The sequence below is a fragment of the Podarcis bocagei genome, assembly GCF_964188305.1.
Source record: "Podarcis bocagei genome assembly, chromosome: 6".
Taxonomy (NCBI): Eukaryota; Metazoa; Chordata; class Lepidosauria; order Squamata; family Lacertidae; genus Podarcis; species Podarcis bocagei.
The window spans coordinates 43,625,456-43,648,473 of record NC_138130.1 but is presented as its reverse complement, the minus strand read 5'-3'; the positions used below and the strand labels follow the sequence as shown (position 1 = coordinate 43,648,473).

General features: G+C 43.5%; 1 protein-coding gene across 1 annotated transcript; it reads right to left on the bottom strand.

The window, feature by feature from the left end:
• Positions 1-1,077: 1,077 nt before the first annotated feature.
• On the bottom strand, positions 1,078-18,228 carry ZFX (zinc finger protein X-linked). The gene is given in 9 exon segments (XM_081198712.1): positions 1,078-3,801; positions 3,803-4,974; positions 8,499-8,639; positions 9,055-9,189; positions 9,273-9,416; positions 9,832-9,981; positions 12,300-12,869; positions 13,572-13,661; positions 18,090-18,228. Coding segments are annotated over 8 exon segments (2,412 nt in total). The 5' UTR covers positions 13,633-13,661; positions 18,090-18,228; the 3' UTR covers positions 1,078-3,762.
• Between the last annotated feature and the right edge of the window lie 4,790 nt (positions 18,229-23,018).

Below are 23,018 nucleotides of genomic sequence, written 5' to 3'. Positions count from 1 at the left end.
TAACTTCCCGATTTTCCATATCATTCTGAAGCAGTCCCCCGTCAGTTGCAACTAGAACTTTGCCCCTGAGAAATATTTGTAGATGCTGTGCTAGTTTTTTCCTTGTATGAGAACTGACAACCTATACTTTAAAGGTGAAGTAAAAAGCAAGATCCCGTATTTTTCTGTTTTGTTGTCTCATAGTATTTATTTATAATCTGTTATTTATTTGGCTAAATTGTTTGCTTGTTTGCTATGCATTTGGACACCTCTTAGGTATCACCACCAAAATTTGAGGTCAAGGAGCAGGTTTTTGTGTATGTTTGGATGCAGTTGGGACACCATTTTAAATCAAGAGTGGACTTCGCCAATTATTTGGTTTTTTAGAATTTCTGAGCAACACTGGGTAGAAGGCTGCTGGTTTCTAATGTTTCATGGCTATTTTAATTATGTTTTTATTTTATTTTGCAAGCTCTTCCAGGCTTTGCAATACTATAGCAATTAAATAATGTCCCATTCTGTAGACAATGGAATCTTAATTTTGCCAATCCTGCGAATTTGGAGGCAGTCCCTAGGCACTTATCTTTACATCAAGAGCTTTAGAAAAATAGTTTAAAAAAGGAATACAGTGGTACCTCTGGTTAAGAACTTAATTTGTTCTGAAGGTCCGTTCTTAACCTGAAACTGTTCTTAACCTGAGGTACCACTTTAGCTAATGGGGCCTCCCCCTGCCGCTGCACGATTTCTGTTCTCATCCTGAAGCAAAGTTCTTAACCCGAGGTACTATTTCTGGGTTAGCGGAGTCTGTAACCTGAAGCATCTGTAACACGCTTGTGTACAGTGGAACACTGTACACAAAAAATCACAAAACAAAATTCACTATTTATAGAGAAAGGAACTGGTGGAATCCTAGTGTCAACATCAGTTTCATCATATATTACACAGTACCCTTGAAGAATGTCCCAGATTTAGTTCCCAACATCTCTGAATGTTCCAGAGAAATAATATTCTGCTCAGCTAACAAGTTTATGGTAAGAGGAAACAGCATGAATTTTAGTGGCAATATGTGAAAGAGTTAGCTTATCAAATGAATATTCATTAACAGGAAAATAGTCTGATTTTTATTTTTTTCACATTATCATCAAGTACACAATACAACGTTACACATCCCTATATAGGACTCTATTTCTTTTCTTTTTCTTTTTTTACAAAGTGTACACAGGGAGGGACATATAGTATTTAACAAGCATTTTTACAGAACAATTATTTATATTATGTTCTCAGTTGGTGTTTTTTTAATGTACCATTTAAAACATGGAACTGAAACATCAATTTTATAGCATTCGCTAATCAAATAAAACTAGCCTGTAACTATTATTACATTAACAATAACTAGTTTTGATTTGCTCTTTTTACAGATACATTGTACAAAATCCACTTCACTAAACTCTTAATTGCATACGTTTCCAAAATTATGCTTCAAAACAAGTATTTACGATTCCAGATGATGTTACAAAAATAGGAAGTGGGTCACTTTTTTGTTCTTAATTTGAGTAATTGTCCAAGAAGAGTTTTTCAATATGGATAATACTTTTCAGCAGCAGACTGAGAATTTGAGGTTTACTAACTTTTTAACAGGCTTGAAAATAACTTTTGTAAATTATTTGGAAATCTGGGCAGGACTTCAATGAAAATTGAGGCACCTAAGTTTCCACTGAATCAATGAGTACAAGTGCTTTTAGGACCAGGCTTTCAGGCCATAATCCCACAGTAAAGAAACCACCTAGAATCTTTTACAGGATTCTACACAAGCGCTGCTTAAATCTACTAAAAGATAAAGAAATGGCCATGTGCATCTTGGAGCAGAAGTCATGAGTGCATTTGATTACTAGAGGTCCCCACTATCTATTCCAGGAGTTTGGTGAACATGCAACAGTCCAAACACAAAAGGTCAGAAACAAACATAGCTGCACATAAATCCGACACACTTAGGTTTGTAGAAAACAAAACGTTTTATGTTAGCATATCAAGTGTTTATGTTTACATATGGCTGTCTCAAGTAATTCTTGTTTCCATTAAGCAAAACCAATCAACCCAGGAATACTGAGGTATTTATTTGAAGAAATGTACAGACATTGTATTTTCTGGCCACATAGGGATATTGTGTTTCTGATGAGAGGTGAAGGAAGCACAGAGGAAAAACTGTAATTTAGAACATGCGTCTCATCTCATTATATTTGACCAGTGTACTTTTGGGACCAAAACAGAAGGGAAGGGGTTGAAGAAGCCAACAAGCCAAACACACCAGACTATGTACGTTCACTAAGATGTCATCCCTTACAGCATGCTTTGGAGTCCCTGCCCCACTCTGTTTTACTGCACTTTGCAAATTCATAAGAGTACATTGTTTGCCGTGAAGCAGGTTGTGGCAGCCTTAGCTTTCAGAGCACAGGTGATCATTGCAACATCTATCCAGAAGGGTATAAATGGATAAGGAAGAACTAGACAAACTCTAGATAATTGCTACTTAATAAACTGATTGGAAGGACCACTACACGCTTGTTACTGAAACGATTCTTTAAGAAAAGCTGTGACATCTAATGTTTCACAGGGGGAAGGAGACAATTACTCCTCCTCATAGCTCTCTGTGCTCCATCAAAATCTGCTCTGGAAGTTTGAGGACTCTCCACAGTAGATTTTTGGAGGGGCTGCACTGGGGAGGAGGAATAAATGAAAACTGCCTTGTTTGCCTACCGACATCGACTCCTTCCATCAGCTGAGGGAGAAACATTGGATATCACCCTCTGTTCCTAAGAGAGTAACAGAGAAAATATACAAAAAGTTGCTGGAAAACAAGTTCTTCATGAAGATAGCATCTGTTTCTATTCTTTATTGCTCCGTCTAATGTGCTCCCTTTATACAGTTTATATTCTTTGAAAAGCTGTCCAAAGCTGCTGGTGGATAGTTAAAAATATGATTGGACCAAATATTTCATGGAGTCTTGTAACAAAAATGATTTTTAATTTGGGGTAACCTTAACAACCGTCAATTGATCCTGCCAACAACTGAAACAAATGCCTCCATATGCACTATGAATCAGCAATAAGTTTCAAAACACAAATGCATTTGTAATACAGAACCAAAAGAGAAGCACGTAGTTAATATGCATGAACAAATGCCTGAAGTTTTAAATTCACACTTCCTGAAAATAAATGCTCCCAGCAACCAACTATTACTTATCATGGAAGAATTAAACATTATGTAAAAAGAACTCCAAATGATGGAGAATAGTAATGAGTAACTACTCAAATGAAGATTGTGTCACAATTTTTTAAATATCAGATAAAACAATAAGTGGGTCCTATGGTACAATATTATCTTCTTACATTAATTTCCTCCAGTTTATTTTATACAATCTTTTTATGACTGCTTTATTAAGAGCAAATTAAAAATATATCTTTAACTCATGACAAAACTGTTAATATGGTCACTGAATATGAACCATGTCAGTAAGGTAAATATTTCAGAGAACAAATGTGGTTGAAAAATTCATTTTGAGACAGGGTTTACTTTATTAAATGCAACTTTATTGTTGCTATCCTTCCTCATTTATTAAACGGAAGAGAATTCAGAACACACTAATGAACAAAATGTATAAAAGTCAACTAGAAGCAATAATCCTATCTGTATACAGCACTAAATCAAATGCACGCTAGTTTGTTTGTGTGATCTGCTTTATAATACAATGACTGCCTAGAAAGCGAATCTTTTACACACACCCTTCTAAATTTCATAGAATAAAGAGTCCTCACGGCAGCCCAATGTCTTTATGATGCCGCATAATGTGCTGGTTCTTCTCTGAAGGTCTTCTGAAGCCTTTTTTGCAGAACTCACAACGGTGAGGGTAGTCTTTTGTATGAATGGAAATAACATGCCGTTTGAAACCTGAGGCATCTGTAGTGCTATACTCACAGAACTCACACTGATAAACTTTTCTACCACTGTGTGTTTTCATGTGTTTTTTGAGTTCCATTTGCAGCTTGAAGCCCTTCTTACATCTCTTGCACCTGAACGGAAGATCCTTTGTGTGAACTGAGAGAATATGGCGACTTAGAACAAACGGATCTGCAATCTTAAAGTCACAATGTCTACACTGGTGCAATTTTTTGCCTTTGTGCACTGCAACATGTTTTTTCAGTTCTGAGGGCCTGTGAAAGCCTTTGTCACACATGTCACACTTATGGGGGTAATCCTTTGTGTGAACGGAAATTATGTGTCGCTTTAAATCACTCGAGTTTGAACTTTTGTGGTCACAGTGCAGACACTGATGTGTTTTGCTTTCTTGATGCATAATGATGTGCTGTTGCAGCTCTTTGGTATCTGAAAATATCTGAAAACAAATGTCACATTTGAAGGGCATTTCCTTACTGTGTCTAGTCTTTACGTGAGTTTTCAGGTTGGAAGAGTCAGCCGATCTATACTCACAATATTGGCACTGGTAGGGCTTTTCACCGGTGTGGATTCGCATGTGTTTCTTGAGCTCTGACGGATGCCGAAATCCTTTGCCACATTCCACACAAATGTGTGGAAAGTTCTTGCTGTGCACAGCCAGAAGGTGACGATTCAGTAATCCCTGCTCTGCTGTCTCATACTCGCAGAATTTGCACTTGTGCATTTTGTTTGCTGCCTTGTCCCTGTGCACCATCTTGTGTGTAAACAAAGCTCCTGCATGAGAGAAACTTTTCCCACATTCGTCACATTCAATTAGCTTCTCGGTCTTGGTAGTAAGCTTGTGGCTCTCTAGATGGTTATGCAAACTTAACTTTTTATTTGTAGTGTAATCGCAATCAGTACATCGATATTTTTTCTTAGCAAGAAGGTGCTCAGGGTGGTTTTTCATGTGCCTTTTCAGGAAGCCTCTAGATTTAAACTTCTTCCCACAAATCATACAGGGGTAGACTGTCAAAGGATGGCCATCGGGCCCAATTATTATTGCTGTAAAATAAAAGCAAAACCCAGATCATGAAAATGGCACTCCTTAAACAGAAAAGAAATATGCTGATATGTGTATTAACAGCTATGTAAGTTGAAGTTATGCACTTCAAAATCTTATTCATTTCAGTGACACAGTCAAGCACATACTTATTAGTGCAACCCTATATATGTCTGAGTTAACAAGGCATATTCCCAGATAAGTAGGTAAAGGATAGCCGTCCCACTCACTGAAATCCATAGGATTTAAATATTGGCTGGCAATATTACCTCTGTTAAATTAAATTAGCCACAATAATGTGTCAGAACTAAAGCAAAATCATTCAACACAAATGGGGGAAGACTTGCAGCACTTCAGTATTTGGTAGCAATGTCAAGTGCTAACACATCCTTTAATTAAGCAAATTAAACCTGCATAAAGGAATACCTTGACATGTCAGTAACTGCAGAACCCAAGATCTCTTAAAGGTGCCTTGTAATAATAGGAGTCTTTGCAGTGGATGAATCAGGTTTGTCAGGTTTGAGGACAACTGTTTCCAAAAGAGTCCACCAGTACAGGAATTTCTAATTTTAAAACTGAAGATAACTATTTGTTCTTTGTTGCTTTGTATGGCTCTCAGATAAGTGAGTAAGCTACTAGAAATGTTAATATTAACTATAATCCAAAATAACAGTTGCAAACAGATAGCATGAGATAAGAATTATATATAATCATTGTGCAATCAAAACAAATATGAGAAGCAAGTCAATCCAGACATAGAATACATGGAGCTTGATGAAATGTTTTATTATGTATTTTCATTTTGTATTTTTTTGTTGTGAACCATCCTGTGATCTTTGAATGGTGGCATACAACAACAACAACAACAACAACAACAAACATGCTTCCACCACCGGAGCTATGCCAAAAGGGCAGAACTGTTATAGTAATCCCTCCCCTCCTTATGAACCATGCATGTTGGGGCTGCCAGGAATGCAGTGCTCATAGCTGCTATAATAGGCCTATGCTTCCAGTAGGAGCAGAACAGATGCGTATATCCTCTCACATTTTATGCATCAGTCACTGGCAGTAGTTGCAAGAGAATAATGTATCTAACAATTTCTTTTCTCCCTAAAACGTTGGGGGTATGTTTGCATTAGTACGACTTCATAGGAGGTGTTGGGTAGGGTTTACTTTAACTGCTGCCTTCCTCAGTGAGTCCACGTGCTCTTAGTGCAATTTCATTTTCTTTGCATTTTGGTTACTAGGGACTTGTGCATTCTTAAAGAGAAAAACACTTGCGTCAACCCATCTTTACAATGAGATGAGTCACATCTTGAGGATTTATAATTTATAAGTTGATGTGATTTATTACATTGAGTCCATTAGAGATGTTTCTAAATATTACAAGCTTTTTGTCTAACCCTCATCCCCACCCCAAAACAAAATGCCAGAAATTGAACAATCTTTTGGTAAAAGGTACTCTATATTGAAGTAATGCACAGAGCATACCTACGTATGCAATCTACATTATCTCCCACTATAATTAAGTGAGTGCATGTTACTCTCCTTTGAGGTTCCAACCAACCAAGTTGTCTTCCGGGATACTCCAGTTCACCCTGCACTCCACCACCAAAAATTAGTTAGCATTCCAGTTCAGTTCTCACTGCAATGTTTTTGGTTCTGGCCCACTCAAGCTTTCCCCCCCTTAAAGGTTTCTTTTTGGGTGTGTGTGTATAGTTTTACAAACTTCAGGGTTCCCAAAACCTACCGATATCTCCCTTTTGTGTGTGAATAGTGCTGTTTGGGCTATAGGTGGCGCTGTGGGTTAAACCACAGAGCCTAGGGCTTTCTGATCAGAAGGTTGGTGGTTCGAATCCCTGTGACGCGGTGAGCTCCCATTGCTCGGTCCCTGCTCCTGCCAACCTAGCAGTTCGAAAGCACATAAAAGTGCAAGTAGATACCGTATTTTTCGCCCTATAGGACACACTTTTTCCCCTCCAAAAATGAAGGGGAAATGTGTGTGCGTCCTATGGGGTGAATGCAGGCTTTCGCTGAAGCCTGGAGAGCGAGAGGGGTCGGTGCACACCGACCCCTCTCGCTCTCCAGGCTTCAGGAAGCTCTGCGCAACCCTCGGGAGACCGGCTCCGAGGGTTGCACAGAGCTGCCTGCAGTCCCGGGATCAGCGCAGCTCTGCGCGGCCACCGGGAGCGGGGCGCGAAGTCCCGCCCAGCTCCGGATGGCCGCGCAGAGCCGCCTGCAGTCCCCGGCTCAGCGCAGCTCTGTGCGCCCACCGGGAGCCGGTCGCGAAGTCCCGCCCCGCTCCCGATGGCCGCGCAGAGCTGCCTGCAGTCCCCGGCTCAGCGCAGCTCTGCGCGGCCACCGGGAGCCGGTCGCGAAGTCCCGCCCCGCTCCCGATGGCCGCGCAGAGCTGCCTGCAGTCCCCGGCTCAGCGCAGCTCTGTGCGGCCACCGGTCGCCGGTCGCGAAGTCCCGCCCCGCTCCCGATGGCCGCGCAGAGCTGCCTGCAGTCCCCGGCTCAGCGCAGCTCTGCGCGGCCACCGGGAGCTGGTTGCGAAGTCCTGCCCCGCTCCCGATGGCCGCGCAGAGCTGCCTGCAGTCCCGGGATCAGCGCACTTCTCCCCATAGCCAGCCCCACAAGCTCGGGGGACAGCGGGGAGGCAGAGCGCGCCTTCCCGCTGTTCCCCGACCTGGTTCTTCCAGCCCCGCACCTGGGGGGGAAATAATTTTTTTTTTTATTTCCCCCCAAAAATACTAGGTGCGTCCTATGGGCCGGAGCGTCCTATGGGGCGCAAAATACGGTAAATAGATACGGCTATTTTATTCATATCTTGGCACAGCCTTTCCTGTGGGAAGTGCTTGGAGTGCAGAGCTCAAAGTGAGTAGTGACTGATAAATTCAACATGTTTTTGTGGTTTCTTGATGCTGGTATTTCCCCTGTCATTCCAGCTTCACCCTTTCTTAAAAGAAATCCAGTGTTTGAATACTTCCGGGGGGACACTCTGTTTGGGTGAGAATTGGGAGATGCCTCCTGACTTTGATATTTTGAACTGGGTGATGTTTCCCAATGAGTCTCGTGTCCATGTGAAGGTAAACGGCGTTTCCGTGCGCTGCTCTGGTTCGCCAGAAGCGGCTTAGTCATGCTGGCCACATGACCCGGAAGCTGTATGCCAGCTCCCTCGGCCAGTAAAGTGAAATGAGCGCCGCAACCCCAGAGTTGTCCGTGACTGGACCTAACGGTCAGGTGTCCCTTTACCTTTACTTGGTGATTTACATTAATAGGTGTACACGGTGTGCCTATGAATAATTTTCTGCCGAAACCTGACTTTTCAAGTAATTTATTCGTTCTTTCTGTTAACAGTTCTAAATTTGTGTTCTTGTGATATTGTTAAAGTACAAAACCACAAAAAGAATGCATCTACATGGTTGTGCTTTTAAAACCTTTAAAATGCTCACAGAAAATGCATTTCTATTCTCTTTCTCTTGACAGGCAATCATCATAGTCACTAGAGTCGCTGGGTACCTACCTGTTTGATATTGTCTGGATTCCAATCTCCTCCTTTTCTTTGGTTTTTGTTTTGCTAGCCTTCCAAGACCAGCAGACTCATCTATGTGCAAGAGAGCACTAGCTGTTCCATTTCGGTTTTCAACTGCATCTGTGTTATTACCTAATGGAAGATTGAATGTTACATATCATCAGCACTCTAAGGAATATTCAAAATACAGAATCTATACATGGTAATAAAATACTAAGTTAGTAAATGGTTGTTCTGTGCCTTTTTGCAGTCAACCTGGGCACTGAATGAAGTCAGATTCACATTCAAATAGAAACCTTTGGATGCTGCTCCACACAGTGAGCCTCTTGCTACACTTGTTCATGACTCATACTATGGATTTCATCACCCTATCACAAACCAACATTGTTGGATAATAAAAAGATGCCAAAAGCAAACATTACCCATAAACTGCTCACGACCCAGCAGCCGCCATGTGGCTGCTTGTTTGCACAAAATAGGAGTGGGAGCCAATTTCATTTGGCATGAGCTAACACTACAGGGAAGTGTCTTTTGATTTACAACATACCATAAGCTGCTGCCCAAGCTATCGGCATAAAGCTTTTAATATCATTCTCATCAATTTGCTGTTCGTGAACAGCTGCTGCGTCTTCCTCTCCTACAATTACCTCCATATATACCTCATCAGCAATTTCTGCAACATCTAAGAGAAAAAAAAACAATATAATATAAATTTTGTGTCATTTTAAACAAATTCTTAACCCTAAATAAAGGTCAAATACTTACTTAAATCTTCATCTTCATGCTGGGAATCATTTACTGTCATATAAACCATTTTTTCCCTTGGAATGCGAACACTGCTATTTTGATTCATTAATGTGTCTCCATTGTCATTTTCAGATTCACTTTCCACAATATCTACTGTGCCTCCTGGGGGGGGGGGAGAAAGTTGGTCAAAGTATTTTGTAAAAGCATGTTTCTACTAAATTATGGTTTAAATATAAGCAATAGAAAATAATCTACACTTTCCCCACACAACATCTGAAAGAAGCCAGAGTCAAATAAAAGGAGATACTATGAAAGGTTAAGACTCAGCAACTAATTTCCTGGAGATACGCTGAGAAGAACAAAGGATAGTGGGCCTAAACCTTAACTTCCACTTTCTATTGCTACCAGCCAACATGTCAGAAAGGCCAGATTCTCCACCATTTTTATTTCTAGTTTGGCAACTAGAGGGAAAGGAGGAGTCTCATGATAGCTCTCATGAGCACAGCTTTTGTCCTTCGACCTCCAATTACTGATGTTTAGATTAAGTTTAAAAATAAAATAAAATAGAATGCTGTACCTAAGTCATCTTCCCCTGGATCAGCTTTGAAAATGTACACCTTGATGACTTCTGGGCAAATGCCATCCATTTTACAAGGATCATTTTCTGACACAGTTTTTCTTGTCAGGTCAACAGAATCATCAGTTTCTGCCTTGACAGCATCATCCACTACAGAGAAAAACAATAAAATGGTCAATCCAACATAAACTGAGTGCAGTAAGCCAAAAATTTATCATTTCAATTGTAGAAATGTTTTAAAATGCAGTAAAACTATAAATGACAGTGAAAGAAATGTTTATATAATTTATTATTCTAGTTACATGAAAACTAGTGAGATATGTTAAGAAGATAAATTCAAAATGCTCTCCTGCACTGCCTCACTGAATAAAATATTTCTCTTAATTAGCTTGTAACTGTGACCAAACTTGAAAAATGGTACTAAATCAGGGAAGCAACATGGGCTGGGGAACTGGAACAGGCTGGTCAGCTGGATCATTATCTCTTCCACCCCTAGTGAACCAAGCATTTCCTAAAAGTTCTCATACTGGAGTTGGATCCTTAGCTGGCTCAGTCACATACATTGGGCTTCACAGCTGACTGACTGCAGTTTATGGACTAGACCCACCAACCAGCTCACTGTGGGAATTCTGCAGACTTCTGTGCACAGTACTCACAAGCCCCAACAACCTGATTGCCAGAACTTTGTGAGCACTATACACTGGGTTTCGCAAGACCCACCAATCAGCTGACTGTGGGTGCTTGCAAATCCCTCTTTACACATCAGCTGATCAATGGTGCATCCAAAGCCCTTTTGGCTTGTGATTTCATCTGCCCCACACCAGATAAAATCATGAGTAGGGTAGGTGACTGTGGCTTGTCCAAACCAGTCTTGCAAGTCAAATGGAGAAGCCTGGTGAGCCTAATTAGGCCTGGGGGCTAGAGGATCCCACATGCCAAAGTCACAGAATAGCCGTGTTAAAAGTAAAATGCGGGTTTCTTTGTAGTTTGCCTTCGTAATAGCCAATTGTGAAACAATTAATCTGTAATTGCCTTGAGGAAAGCGGGGTGATTATAAATAGAAAAAAAAACTGATTTGAGGTTTTTGCTACAATCAAGCAGTATATAATTTTCATGAAATAAAATAACTAACTAAATTGTGCTCTCATGATCTATCAACAGACAGTGAAAATGCTGATGATGATGCAGCACAGCACAATTCTACCTAGAAGTATATATGAGGTGGTGCACACCTCTATTTGTGCCACAACAGCTGAAATGGAATTCTATGCAAGGCAAGCTCATACAGCCTGTCTCATCAATTTCCATTCCACCCTGCTTGCTACATCTTTTGTTTTTGCCAATACTAGGTTGCGACTTTACCAGGAATGGGATGGAGACACTGTGAGTTTGAGAACCACTGCCGAAGCCTCAGAACACTCCTTCTACAGTTTGCCACATGGCACATTAAACAGATACATGAATTATGTAAAAAGTGGAGATTTGAGTTTAGAAGCATGTTTTCATTTTGCTTGATAAACTGCTACATACTGGCCAAGGCAACACCAAATTAGGCATCAAACTCATGACTTAAAAACTGGTAGAGCTTGTTTGGGAGGCTGAAAGCAAAGAATGAGGTAATAGGGAAACTTTCACTTGGCATAATTATTGTATAAGCATTCTCATCAAATTATAAAGGGTGTGGATTTATATTTTGTTTGAAGAGAAGAACAAGTATATATAGTTTTAGAACAGACTAAGAATTTAGAACATTGATATATGAGAATACAGAGGTGGGATCTATTATCTTTATAAGAGGTAATAGCTGAGTAACATAAGGTTGCATCTTATAGCTATGCATAGCTATGCTAGTGCACTTTATTGATATCCTGTGCCTAGGCTATAAACAAACTCACCCATCCTACTATGCTTCTAGAAAGTTCTAAAAATTCTACTATGCCTCATACAGCATTACATTGGTGGAATCATGCTAGCTAAATAGCCTAACAATTATGAGAGTTATCCCCAAACAATTCCTACCACATGCTTTCTCTGCCTAGTGCTATGCCTTAAAATGACTTTGTGCATTGCTGCTATGTTGCATTTGACAAATGTATGCCATTTGTCAGCATAGTATTACCAAGGTATAGTGCTGTGCTGACATAACATACAGGGTCAGTTCGTGTTACAGCAACCATCCTAAACCCTGCATACCCTTCTCGTCCAGCTCATCCTGGGTTCTTCTTGACAAAGTGGTGGTGGAGAGCAATCAAATCAAGACTCACAACCACTGAGCAATATGATGGTTGCCATCTTCTCTCCACCCCTCCCCAACTCACCAGCAGCTACTTAAATTACTACAAGTGTACTTAGCATAGATTAACACCACAGAAGTCCAAGGGATTAAAAGTGAAGCAATAGAAGTACTCTGGATTAAGGAATTTGTAAATAAATTTGTGGCTTTTGAAATACTTCACCCAGACGCTTACAGGAAATCATAAGGTAGTCTTCACAGTTGCCCTTGTCATTATCATGTTCCACAGGTATTCCACTGGCATCAATTACAGCTTCAGAGGCACAATCTGCTACCAAAACTTCAGAAACTACATCTTCTCCCAGAGAACCTGTGGCAATTTCTGCTTCTACAACATTACTATGATCATGAACAACATGTTCCAATTGTCCAACATCAGGTACGTGCATTGATGCACTTGTGAGCACATGCTCAGGTATCGACATTGCTGAAGCTGTGATCTCAGAGGATAAAACATCTTCTGGAACAGTGCAGTGTGCTAAAGACACTTCCTCAGTGACATCAGTGTCCAGCACTGGTTCAGGCATAATAACAGTTTGAGATACATCAGTATCTTCCATGATATCTGGACACTCAACATCTTCTATAACAACGTCCTCAATTACATCCTGGATTACTACAGAATCAGGATCCTCTGGGACAAAGTTATGAACTGTTATGTCAGAATCCTCCACATCTGAGACATAGACTGTTTCCTGTATTTCAACAACAATCTCATTTCCATTCAAATGTGTTCCATCAGTTCCTGAAATACATAAAAATAATCAAAGTTACTGTGACAGTATAGTTTCAGGTTTCATGAAAATGAGATCTATTTATGACTTCTTTCCCCACACATCCTATGCAAGTTCTTGGATTATTCCCTATGTGACACATTCCATATTGTTATAAAGTTTACAAGCTTCTTGTTAGCTCCTGCTGGTCTTATTGTGCCTTCAAAATCACAGAGGGTTGGAAGGACGTAGAATTCACTGAGAAAAAGTGTCAGGTGGGTATGACTTTGTGGAAAGTATAGGAAGATGTTAAAACTGATAAAAAGAACAGAGAACTGAAAATGTATGTAAAGGTTAGGAAGTGCTAACCCAGTTGTCAACTATCTCAGTCTTCCCATTCTGTAACAAGCTCCTAAGCAACCCGCATTATACTTGGTATCCAAAGAAAATAATTATTATTATTGTCTTATTCTAGAGAAATGGTAAACAACAATATTAGTACAGAAATACTTAAAAGATTATATAGTGCATTTTAGTGGTGGTTGGTAGTTCTTGTAGCATCAAGGTACTTCTCAAAACATGTTAACTATGGAACAGAATGAATTTAGACTTTCAGGCAGGAGAGTAGAGAAATTTAAAAATAATAATAATAAAAAACCCAGTCTGGTGTCATTCAGTAAAGACCAAATAGGCTACATCATGCATTTAGAGAAATCCATTTTAGACTGTCATACCTGTAGGATCAAAAAACGCATGTGGGTCATGTGGCTGTAGCTCAAGCCCATCTTCATCCATGGCCTTTAACTCTCATCAGTCAGAAATGTCTATAAAATAAAAATGAAGAAGCTCCAATATTTATGCAGCATGCATACTGAACTCAGTTCATGGATGAAAAAATCCCAAGAGGGAAAAATATTGTCAAGAAAAGAGTCAATTCCTCAGGACCTGCCCCCAAGACTACAAAGTGATACGCACACACTGCTTGCTATATCCAGTGGGGGCAGGAAAATACAGCTTTCAGGGCAAAACACTCCTACCTCACTGTATGTATTTGTTCATTCAAAATATCTTTGTGGCTCTCAGAAAGCAACATATATGAAAATGAATGATACAAAGCTGTATGAGATATATTAGAGAGGTTTGTATTAGCATTAGAAAGCTGCTCATTTACAATCTTAAGAAATGGCAGTGTTGAGATTTTCTTCAAAACTATTAAAAAAAAAAACAATATTGAAGAGGTCAATTACTGTGGTACCTCTGGTTGCGGATGGGATCCGTTCCGGAGGTCTGGCCGGATCCTGAGGTTTTCACAACCGGAGGACCGCTTCTGCGCATGTATGTGCTGTAAAAACCTGTTAAATTACTTCTGAGTTTGCCACTTACGCATTGCGAAGTTTACGTAACAAGAGGGTTACATAAGCAGAGGCACTACTGTACACTAAAACTGTGGGGCCATCACCAAGAAGGTCTTGTTTCTTGTTCTCCACAGCCTGGTTTATCTTATTGACAGGCATACAAACAGGACCTCTGAAAAAGATCTTGGGACAAGGATGGGGAACCTGCGGCCCTTCTGATGCCTCAGAACTACAATGCCTATTGGCCCCAAGGCAAGCATGGTGAATAATCAGGGATAATGGGTGCTGTAATCCAGCAACATTTGGAGAGCCAAAGTTTCCCCAATCCTGTTTTAGGGCACAAGCTGGGCTGTACAGATAAAGGCAATCCTTAAGCAAACCTGAAAGATAAACACAACACTTTGAATTGGGCCCAGAACCATACTGGTAATTATTGCAGCTGGTGTAGAAACAGTGTTAGATGAGAAGACTTTGACAACCACATGTCAGGAGTGCTCTGATGGTGTTTCCTGCTTAGCAGGGGGTTGGACTCGATGGCCTTGTGGTCTATTCCAACTCTATGATTCTATGACTTTCTGGCCTCTATTTGTATGTATATACCACATTTTGCACCAACTAAATTTTCTGACCCATCATCAAAGGCAGCCCCCATGGAAACAACATTACAGTAGTCCACTTTGGAGGACACAAGTGCATGGGTAACTGAGCCCAGGTTTGACTCATCCTGAGCTGGTAGAAGGTACCTCTGGCCACTGCCACTATATATGCATTTCTGGACAGGAATGAATCCAACAGCACCCCCAAGCTGCACAACTGCTCTTTCAACAAAAGTGCAGCCCCATTTGGAACAGGTCTCACACCTCTATTTAGATCAGCCAACTTCTCAACCCACAGAACTTCTTATCTGAATTAGGTTTCTGTCTTCCTCCCCACCATCTTATCCCTTCCAATATGCATCCCAATATCTGGTCAGCCTTCTTGGGATGCATAGGTGGAAAAGAGAGACTGAGCCGAATGTCATCTGCATATTGATGTCAAGACAGGAGTTGGGAGCAGGTCAGCAATAACTCACAAGGTGTTAGTGAAGTTAACTCTTTATTGAAATAAACAAAAACAGCTCAGGCCCAGTGAGCACAATAACTCTTCCCAGTAGGTCTTGGCCCAAAGAGGCAGCTGGTGCCTTTCCACAACTCCCTAAGTCTCTCCTCCCCCAGGGTCCTTCCCAAGCAACCTGAGACTTCTTCCCCTTGCCCAGGGGTCTGCAACCCGCGGCTCCGGAGCCGCATGTGGCTCTTTTACACCTTTGCTGCGGCTCCGGGGCGGATACTAGCGAGGGGAGGAGGCGCATTGTGCGCCCCGACACTCCCCACTGTGGCGGGCACTGTACTGGCTGTGACGTCGCATGGGGGCGGTGCGTGTGTCACGCACCGTCCCGACGTCACCTTCCTGCCCGCTGTCAGATCGTGGCTCCGGAGATATATTTGTTTTAAATGTCGCAATGGTTTTGCGGCTCCCAGTTTTTTTTTCCTTCGGAAATGGGTCCAAGTGGCTCTTTTTGTCTTAAAGGTTGCAGACCCCTGCCCTTGCCTGTCTTTATTCCTCCCTCTTCACACCTCTTCGGGTTCTGGGAGACCAGGGGGCAAGAGAGCTTGCCACAGGAGGGGGAAACTCCTTGCCTTCTTCAACAGCCTGACTCATCTCTGCCTCTTGGCCCCCCTCCTCTCCAGCCTCCGGTTCTGGACTCTGCCACACTCTTCCTGCTCACCAAACCCTCTTACCTGTTCAGCTTCCGACACCTCCTCCTCCCAGCCTTCTCCCTCTGACCACCCATCGTTATCCCACCACCAGTTACCTGGCTCTGATCCTTTTTTCCCTGGGTGGTTTTCCAGCTGGTGCCTCCCACCACTTCTCTGCATCCAGCCAGTCCATGGCAACTGTTAATATTGCAACTCAGACCTCCCAATGACTTCTCTCAACTGTCTCCCATGGCTTCTAAATACTGAAGATAATACTGAGATAAAATAGGACCCTGAGGCATTTTGCATGTCATGAAGCAGAGCAGAAACCACCTTCTTGGACCATTCAGGAAGAAGAGGAGCCACTGTAACATGGTGTCTCCAACGCAGACAGGAGGGGCAGAAGTATGTCATAGTAATGGTATGAAAAGCAGCTGAATAGCAGCATTACCAAAAGTTTCTTGCTACTCGTGAGCCATAAGTTGCTTTTTTTAAGTAAATCCATGATTTATTCATAATGAAAATCTGAAATATTGAGATGCTAATGTGCAAGGAATAAACAGAAACTGTGTTTTTCGAACTGCATCCTTAGTCGCAAGCAAAACTACTCTACATGCATTTAAACACCCACAGAAGTTCGGGACAGTTAAAAGCTTTTGATTTGCTTATTGCACAAATGCTGTTGAGTCCAAAATAAGCTGAAATTTATTATCAAAGCAGCCAGGGAAATTACCACACACATTATTTTCTGCTTCTATTCATTCTGCAGAAAGTGGATACACACACGAAAATATATATATTTACTCCAGAAAATCATTTTTCAATCTCATCTCCCTGCCTGATTGTCATATATACTTCATAGGAGACTTTAGTAAATAATGTTTTTTTCCTCTCTAAAGCAAGTTGTACATTAGTAGCCCTTTCCCACTTTCCCTAAAACTGAAAGATGTTCTCTATGCAATCCCCATTAGCTTTTCAGACGTTCATTTGGCAATTGCTTTTTATTGTTTCAGACACAGCAGATATATTGACTAGCAGTGGCCTTCCCGATTCACAGTAACCCGACCTGTCTACTTCACATATTACAGTTAAGAAACACAAAAATCACTAATCCCACACCTTGAGGCACTTTGTCTGACATCCTAACACGTGAGTGAAACTCCCAGAGGCTGCACTGTGGGTTACCCAGAGAAAACTGCCTTTTCCTTTTTAATTGGGTGAGCTTAAGCTGAAGACTGCAAAATGTACTAAGCCTGCCTAGTGTGGCATTTTTTATTTGGTTTCTAGCGTTGCGCCACCTCTACCCCGCGAAAGTGTTAACACCCTATGGAAGATGTCAAGCGACCCCGCATCCCCTTCACAATGAAGCCAGTTGGTCTTCCCCAGCATGGAGAGCCAGGCACCTATATTCCCTGGCATGAAGTATTATGTATACTGTATATGGTTGTCCACACACTCCCTCCAAAAAAAAAAAAAGAGAGTCCCTTGAATAAACTCTGGCGCCAACTGCAATATGGCCCCCCTTTGCAGAGGTGCCTGGGGGCGGTTGTGTGCGCTGCTCGTGCCCCGCGGAGACGGGACATCGTTTAACCGCATCGTTGGCAGCGGAATCGCCTGGAAAAGCCGCCCAGCCCGTCAAAAGCTACGGCGGTGGGGCGGGAGGCTGCGGGGCTGGAGCTGGCCCACGAGCACCCGAGCAGGACAACTGGGCACAACACGGGGAAGGAGGGGAGGGGCGAGCCTCCCCCACTGGCGCCGTCTCCGCCCTGCCCTGCCCGTAATGGGGACTGTCTGGGGCCAGGAGCGATGAATTCAAGATGGCGGCCGGCACTCTCCCTCAGCCTCCCTTGCCGCCGCCATCTTGTCTCCTCCTTGCAGACAGTCTCCCTCCGACTCGGCCCCGGCCCCGCTCGCTCCCTCAGCCCCGCGCCTCAGACCTGTTCCCCGCACGCCTCGCGCCACCCCGCCGCCTCTTCCCTTCCTGGAAGCTGAGCTGCGGCCGCCTAGGCCCCGGAGCAGGGCCTCACGGCCCACTCCTGCAGGACGCAGCCCGGGCCCGCGGCCTAGCTGCGGCCTTCTCGGGGCCTGCACGTCGGCGGGCGCCGAGGCCTGGTCCCGCGCGGGGTAAGGGCCTAGCTGGGGCCTGTCCCGTGCTGCTTACCGGGCGGGGCGGCGGCGGCGGCCTCTGCGCGGCCTTTCTGCGCGTAGCTGGGCCGATCTCGGTGGTAGAGCCGCAGCGGCGGGGCGGGCGGGAGCGGAGGGGAGGGAGGGGCCGAGCTCGGAGCTGAGTGGAAGCGGCCAAGCTCCCCGGGCCGGGCCGCCGTCAGCACGTCACGTCACTGCCCGAGAGAGACCCAGGGAAATGCGGAAGGGAGAAGCCGGCGCTGCTGCCGCCTGAGCCGCCTGCTCTTCAGGCCAGGAGCCGGGCCGGGCCGAGCGGGCGGGCGGAGGAGAAGGAACCGGGCCAGGGACGGGAAGATGAAGTGCAAGGGCGGCGGGTCTCTGCCAGCCCCTCCCGCTGCAGCTGCCGCTCCTGCCGCCGCCGCCGCCTCCTCCGTTCCAGCTCGGCGGTAAAATTCCGCTCCGGGCTCAGACTTGCTCAACTCGGCGCCGGGGAGCGGAGGGTGGTTTAGGCCTGGAAAATCCCCAACTTTTCGGGGTGGCTTCCCCGCAGGCACTGCCGGGGGCACCCCCGCCTCCCGGATTTCTCTTTTACCCCCCTCGATCGCCGAAGTTTATTCTGCTCACCGCCTTGTTAAAAAGGAAGCGTTTATTGCGTGCCGACATTTTTGGATTAAAATCTTTACTTATTCAGGCCCCGTTTCTCCCCCCCTCCCCACCTCAAGAACAATACATGTTTTTTGGGATGAAAGATTGAACAGGGAAATGCAGGAAACTTCTCAAGAATCGGTTTGTTAAAGGTCATAATCTTCAAAAAAAACAAAAACCAAAAAACCGTGGTGCCGTTTTTCTTTAAAAATGTTGTTTTTAAAAATTCAAATAAATACGAGTTTAGCCAGCCAGTATAATTCATGTGATAATTGGGCATTTCAGGTATCGCCATAGCTTGCGTTCTGTTGTATCAGTTGGAAAAATTAGGTTATAAATTTTAATTTTCCCACTTGCAGTTTAAGTTGTGAAGCACCTCTACATTTTATAAGTGTTATAATTATTTAATATTTAAAAGAAGATATGTTACACAAGCTTTCCAGTGTGTTTATCTTTTCAGACACAAGAAATGATAATTATATGGAGGGTTGCTGGTCTGTCACAATAAGAGCCAGCTCCCCAGCCATAGTATACCACATGGTTAGACACAGTGACAGATTTTGGGGGTATAAGGAGAGGTGGGACCTCTGTGTGCAGTGCTGTATATACAATACTTTGTTTTGAGAAATACTGATGTCTAACAGCAGAGTTTGTCCATTTCCTTTACTTGTAGACAATTTAAAAATACTTATTCTGCCCTTTTTATGGGATTTGGTGGTATTAGTGAAGCTGGTGCTGCTGATACTATAGTACGCAAGGGAGAAAAGTGCTAAGAGGAAGGCATTCTTGGCAAATCCACACTGATCAACTCATGCCCAGAAACCAATGTCCCCACTGTGGAAAGACGTTTAGATCCAGAATAGGCCTCCACAGTCACTTATGGACTCATTGTTAAAACTGTGTTTATGGAAGACAATCTTACCCAGCTACGAGTGATCGCCAAAGGAGATTTCTGCAGATATTCAGTCTGCACTCATTTCCATCGGACACCTTAATTTCCACAGAGAAGACTTAGCGTACCATTCCTCAGTCTTAACTAGCAATGTACTGTATTCCACAACTGTTATGGGCTTTTCTGTACTAAAGTGCAATCATAGCCCCCAGTTAGGTCACGTAGTAACCTCCCAACTAGAGCTTTTTCCCACCTGCCAGCTGAGAGAGAGCTCTGCTGCTGGTGTAAGTTAAGATGCAGAAATTATGCTAGTGTAAAAGTAAAAACGGGGCATGTCACGGCAGAATAAGGGAGGAACAGACACACTGCACCCTGAAACCTCCATCTGCTGGTCCCACCCATGGAATTTTGCCTATTGCACACCACCAAAAACACGGATGTAACAAATTTCACTCCACAGGAGTAAATGGTAGGATAGAAGGTGAAGGTTTACACACTGTCCCATCTATCCCCACCCAAAACCTTTAGGATGCAGCTTCAGGAGATATGCCAGCATTTCTGCCCTGTCAGGATTGCCCGTTTGAATATACTATTTTGTAAATTGGATTTTTCACTGTACTTAATGACAAGTATTTTTCTGTCTAAAGTTGCCCCATGCAGGAGGGGGCAGACAGGTACGCTTGCCCTGGGCCTTGGAGGGCTAAGCCAGCAGGGTGTGGTGTGGTACTGGGGGCCTGCCAGACTAGTGCTGTTATCCAACAAAGAATGCATAATAATAATAATAATAATAATAATAATAATAATAATAATAATTTATACCCCGCCCATCTGGCTGGGTTTCCCCAGCCACTCTGGGTGGCTTCCAACAGAATATTAAAATACAATAGTATATTAAACATTAAAAGCTTCCCTAAACAGGGCTGCCTTCAGATGTCTTCTAAAAGTCTGGTAGTTGTTTTTCTCTTTGACATCTGGTGGGAGGGCGTTCCACAGGGCGGGTGCCACTACAAAGAAGGCCCTCTGCCTGCTTCCTTGTAACTTGGCTTCTCGCAGCAAGGGAACCGCCAGAAGGCCCTCGGCACTGGACCTCAGTATCCGGGCAGAACGATGGAGGTGGAGACGCTCCTTCAGGTATACTGGACCGAGGCTGTTTAGGGCTTTAAAAGTCAGCACCAACACTTTGAATTGTGCTCAGAAATGTACTGGGAGCCAGTGTAGGTCTTTCAAGACCGGTGTTATGTGGTCTCAGTGGCCGCTCCTGGTCACCAGTCTAACTGCTGCATTCTGGATTAGTTGTAGTTTCTGGGTCACCTTCAAAGGTAGCCCTACATAGAGCGCATTGCAGTAGTCCAGGGGAGAGATCTAGAGCATGCACCACTCTGGCGAGACAGTCTGTGGGCAGGTAGGGTCTCAGCCTCATACCAAATGGAGCTGGTAGACAGCTGCCCTGGACACAGAATTGACCTGCGCCTCCATGAACAGCTGTGAGTCCAGAATGACTCCCAGGCTGTGCACCTGGTCCTTCAGGGGCACAGTTACCCCATTCAGGACCAGGGAGTCCTCCACACCTGCCCGCCTCCTGTCCCCCCAAAACCGTACTTCTGTCTTGTCAGGATTCAACCTCAATCTGTTAGCCACCATCCATCCTCCAACCGCCTCCAGACACTCACACAGGACCTTGACTGCCTCCACTGGTTCTGATTTGAAAGAGAGGTATATTTGAAAGAGAGGTATATCCGGATACTCATTTAACACCCAGCCCAAACCCCCTGATGATCTCTCCCAGCGGCATGCATGTAGATGTTGAAAAGCATGGGGGAGAGGACAGAACCCTGAGGCACCCCACAAGTGAGAGCCCAGGGGTCTGAACACTCATCCCCCACCACCACTTTCTGAACACGGCCCAGGAGGAAGGAGCAGAACCACTGTATAACAGTGCCCCCAGCTCCCAGCCCCTCTAGATGGTCCAGAAGGATGTTATGGTCGATGGTGTCAAACACAATCCAGCAGAACTAGGAAACAGCTTTCACCTTTGTCCCTAGGCCGGCAGAGATCATCAACCAGTGTAACCAAGGCAGTTTCAGTCCCATGATGAGGCCTGAATCCCGACAGGCCTCCCAGTCAACCAAGGGAATCTTGCGTTGGGCTTCAGACAAGCTCTGCATGGGCCTGGTCTAAAATACCATTTCAAATACCACATAATTAATGAAATTACCTCTCAATCTTTAAAGATTAGGTGGATTTGTGGAGATAAAGTGTATCAGTGCTATTGATGAGATTCCTGAGCTGGAGAGCAACAAAATGGGGAGGTTTCAGAGCTTTTAGTCCAATGTGGTACATCAACCTATGTTATATTCCACAGTAACCAGCTTAGCTAATAGTGTGCATAATATAAAAAAGTTGTTCGTGCACTTTTTTGTTCTCTCTGGTTTTGTTAAGAGCAGGAATGGCCAAGACCTTGATTTTCCAAGGCACTTTATGCTCCAGACTCTGCTCTCAGGACCATAAACATATTTAGCTGCAGAAACAATTCCTTTTAGTAGTAGTCAAACTCTCAATCGTGCAACTTTTTGCCAGTCTTAAAACAGTTGCCCTGGTTCCTGGTTTGTTTCCCTAACCCTAACCTTTAAATCTATGTTGCCTGAGTCAAGATACGTTACTATAATTGGTTTAAAATTTGGTAGGATTGCCAGGAGCTAGATGGAACTGTCTTATCCTGGGGACATGGGCTTTGCGCTGTGGACTGCCAGTTGCAATACATAGTTTAAAAGTTGGAAGGGGAGCGTCCTTACCACTATCAGAGAAGCATGGAGTGGGCTTTGCCCAGGAAGCAAGGTTGAGAGCTTAAATTTCATTTCATGCTGGATCTATAGGCTATAGGGCAGGCATCCCCCAACTCGGCCCTCCAGATGTTTTGGGACTACAACTCCAATTATCCCTGACCTCTGGTCCTGTTAGCTAGGGATGATGGGAATTGTAGTCCCAAAAACATGTAGGGCAGAGTTTGGGGATGCCTGCTATAGGGTATAAAATACTATTTGCTGTTGCAGTGTTGGATCTTCTGGAGAATACAAGAATCAAGCGCTTAAGAGTGTCTTCCACACGAGAATGCAGTTTGAGTTCTTCATAGATTTTCCTCCTGCGGGAAGAGACTAGCACATGTAGTTTAGAATAAGGATCAGGGAAAGTCATTTCAATTTCAAATTCCTGTGCACAGGAGAGTTTGGAGGCACAAAATCCTTAAGATTGTGGATGTGGACAATGGAAAACAACAGCAAACATCTACAATCCTAGATGATTTTGTGCCTCCAAATAGCATTAGAATAACTCTCCATTCTTTGTCCTATCCACTTTGGAACACTTCAGACAACAGGAATAAAATCAACATGCAATGGCATAGTTAATTTATTCTTAAGGGTTTTCCTTGCT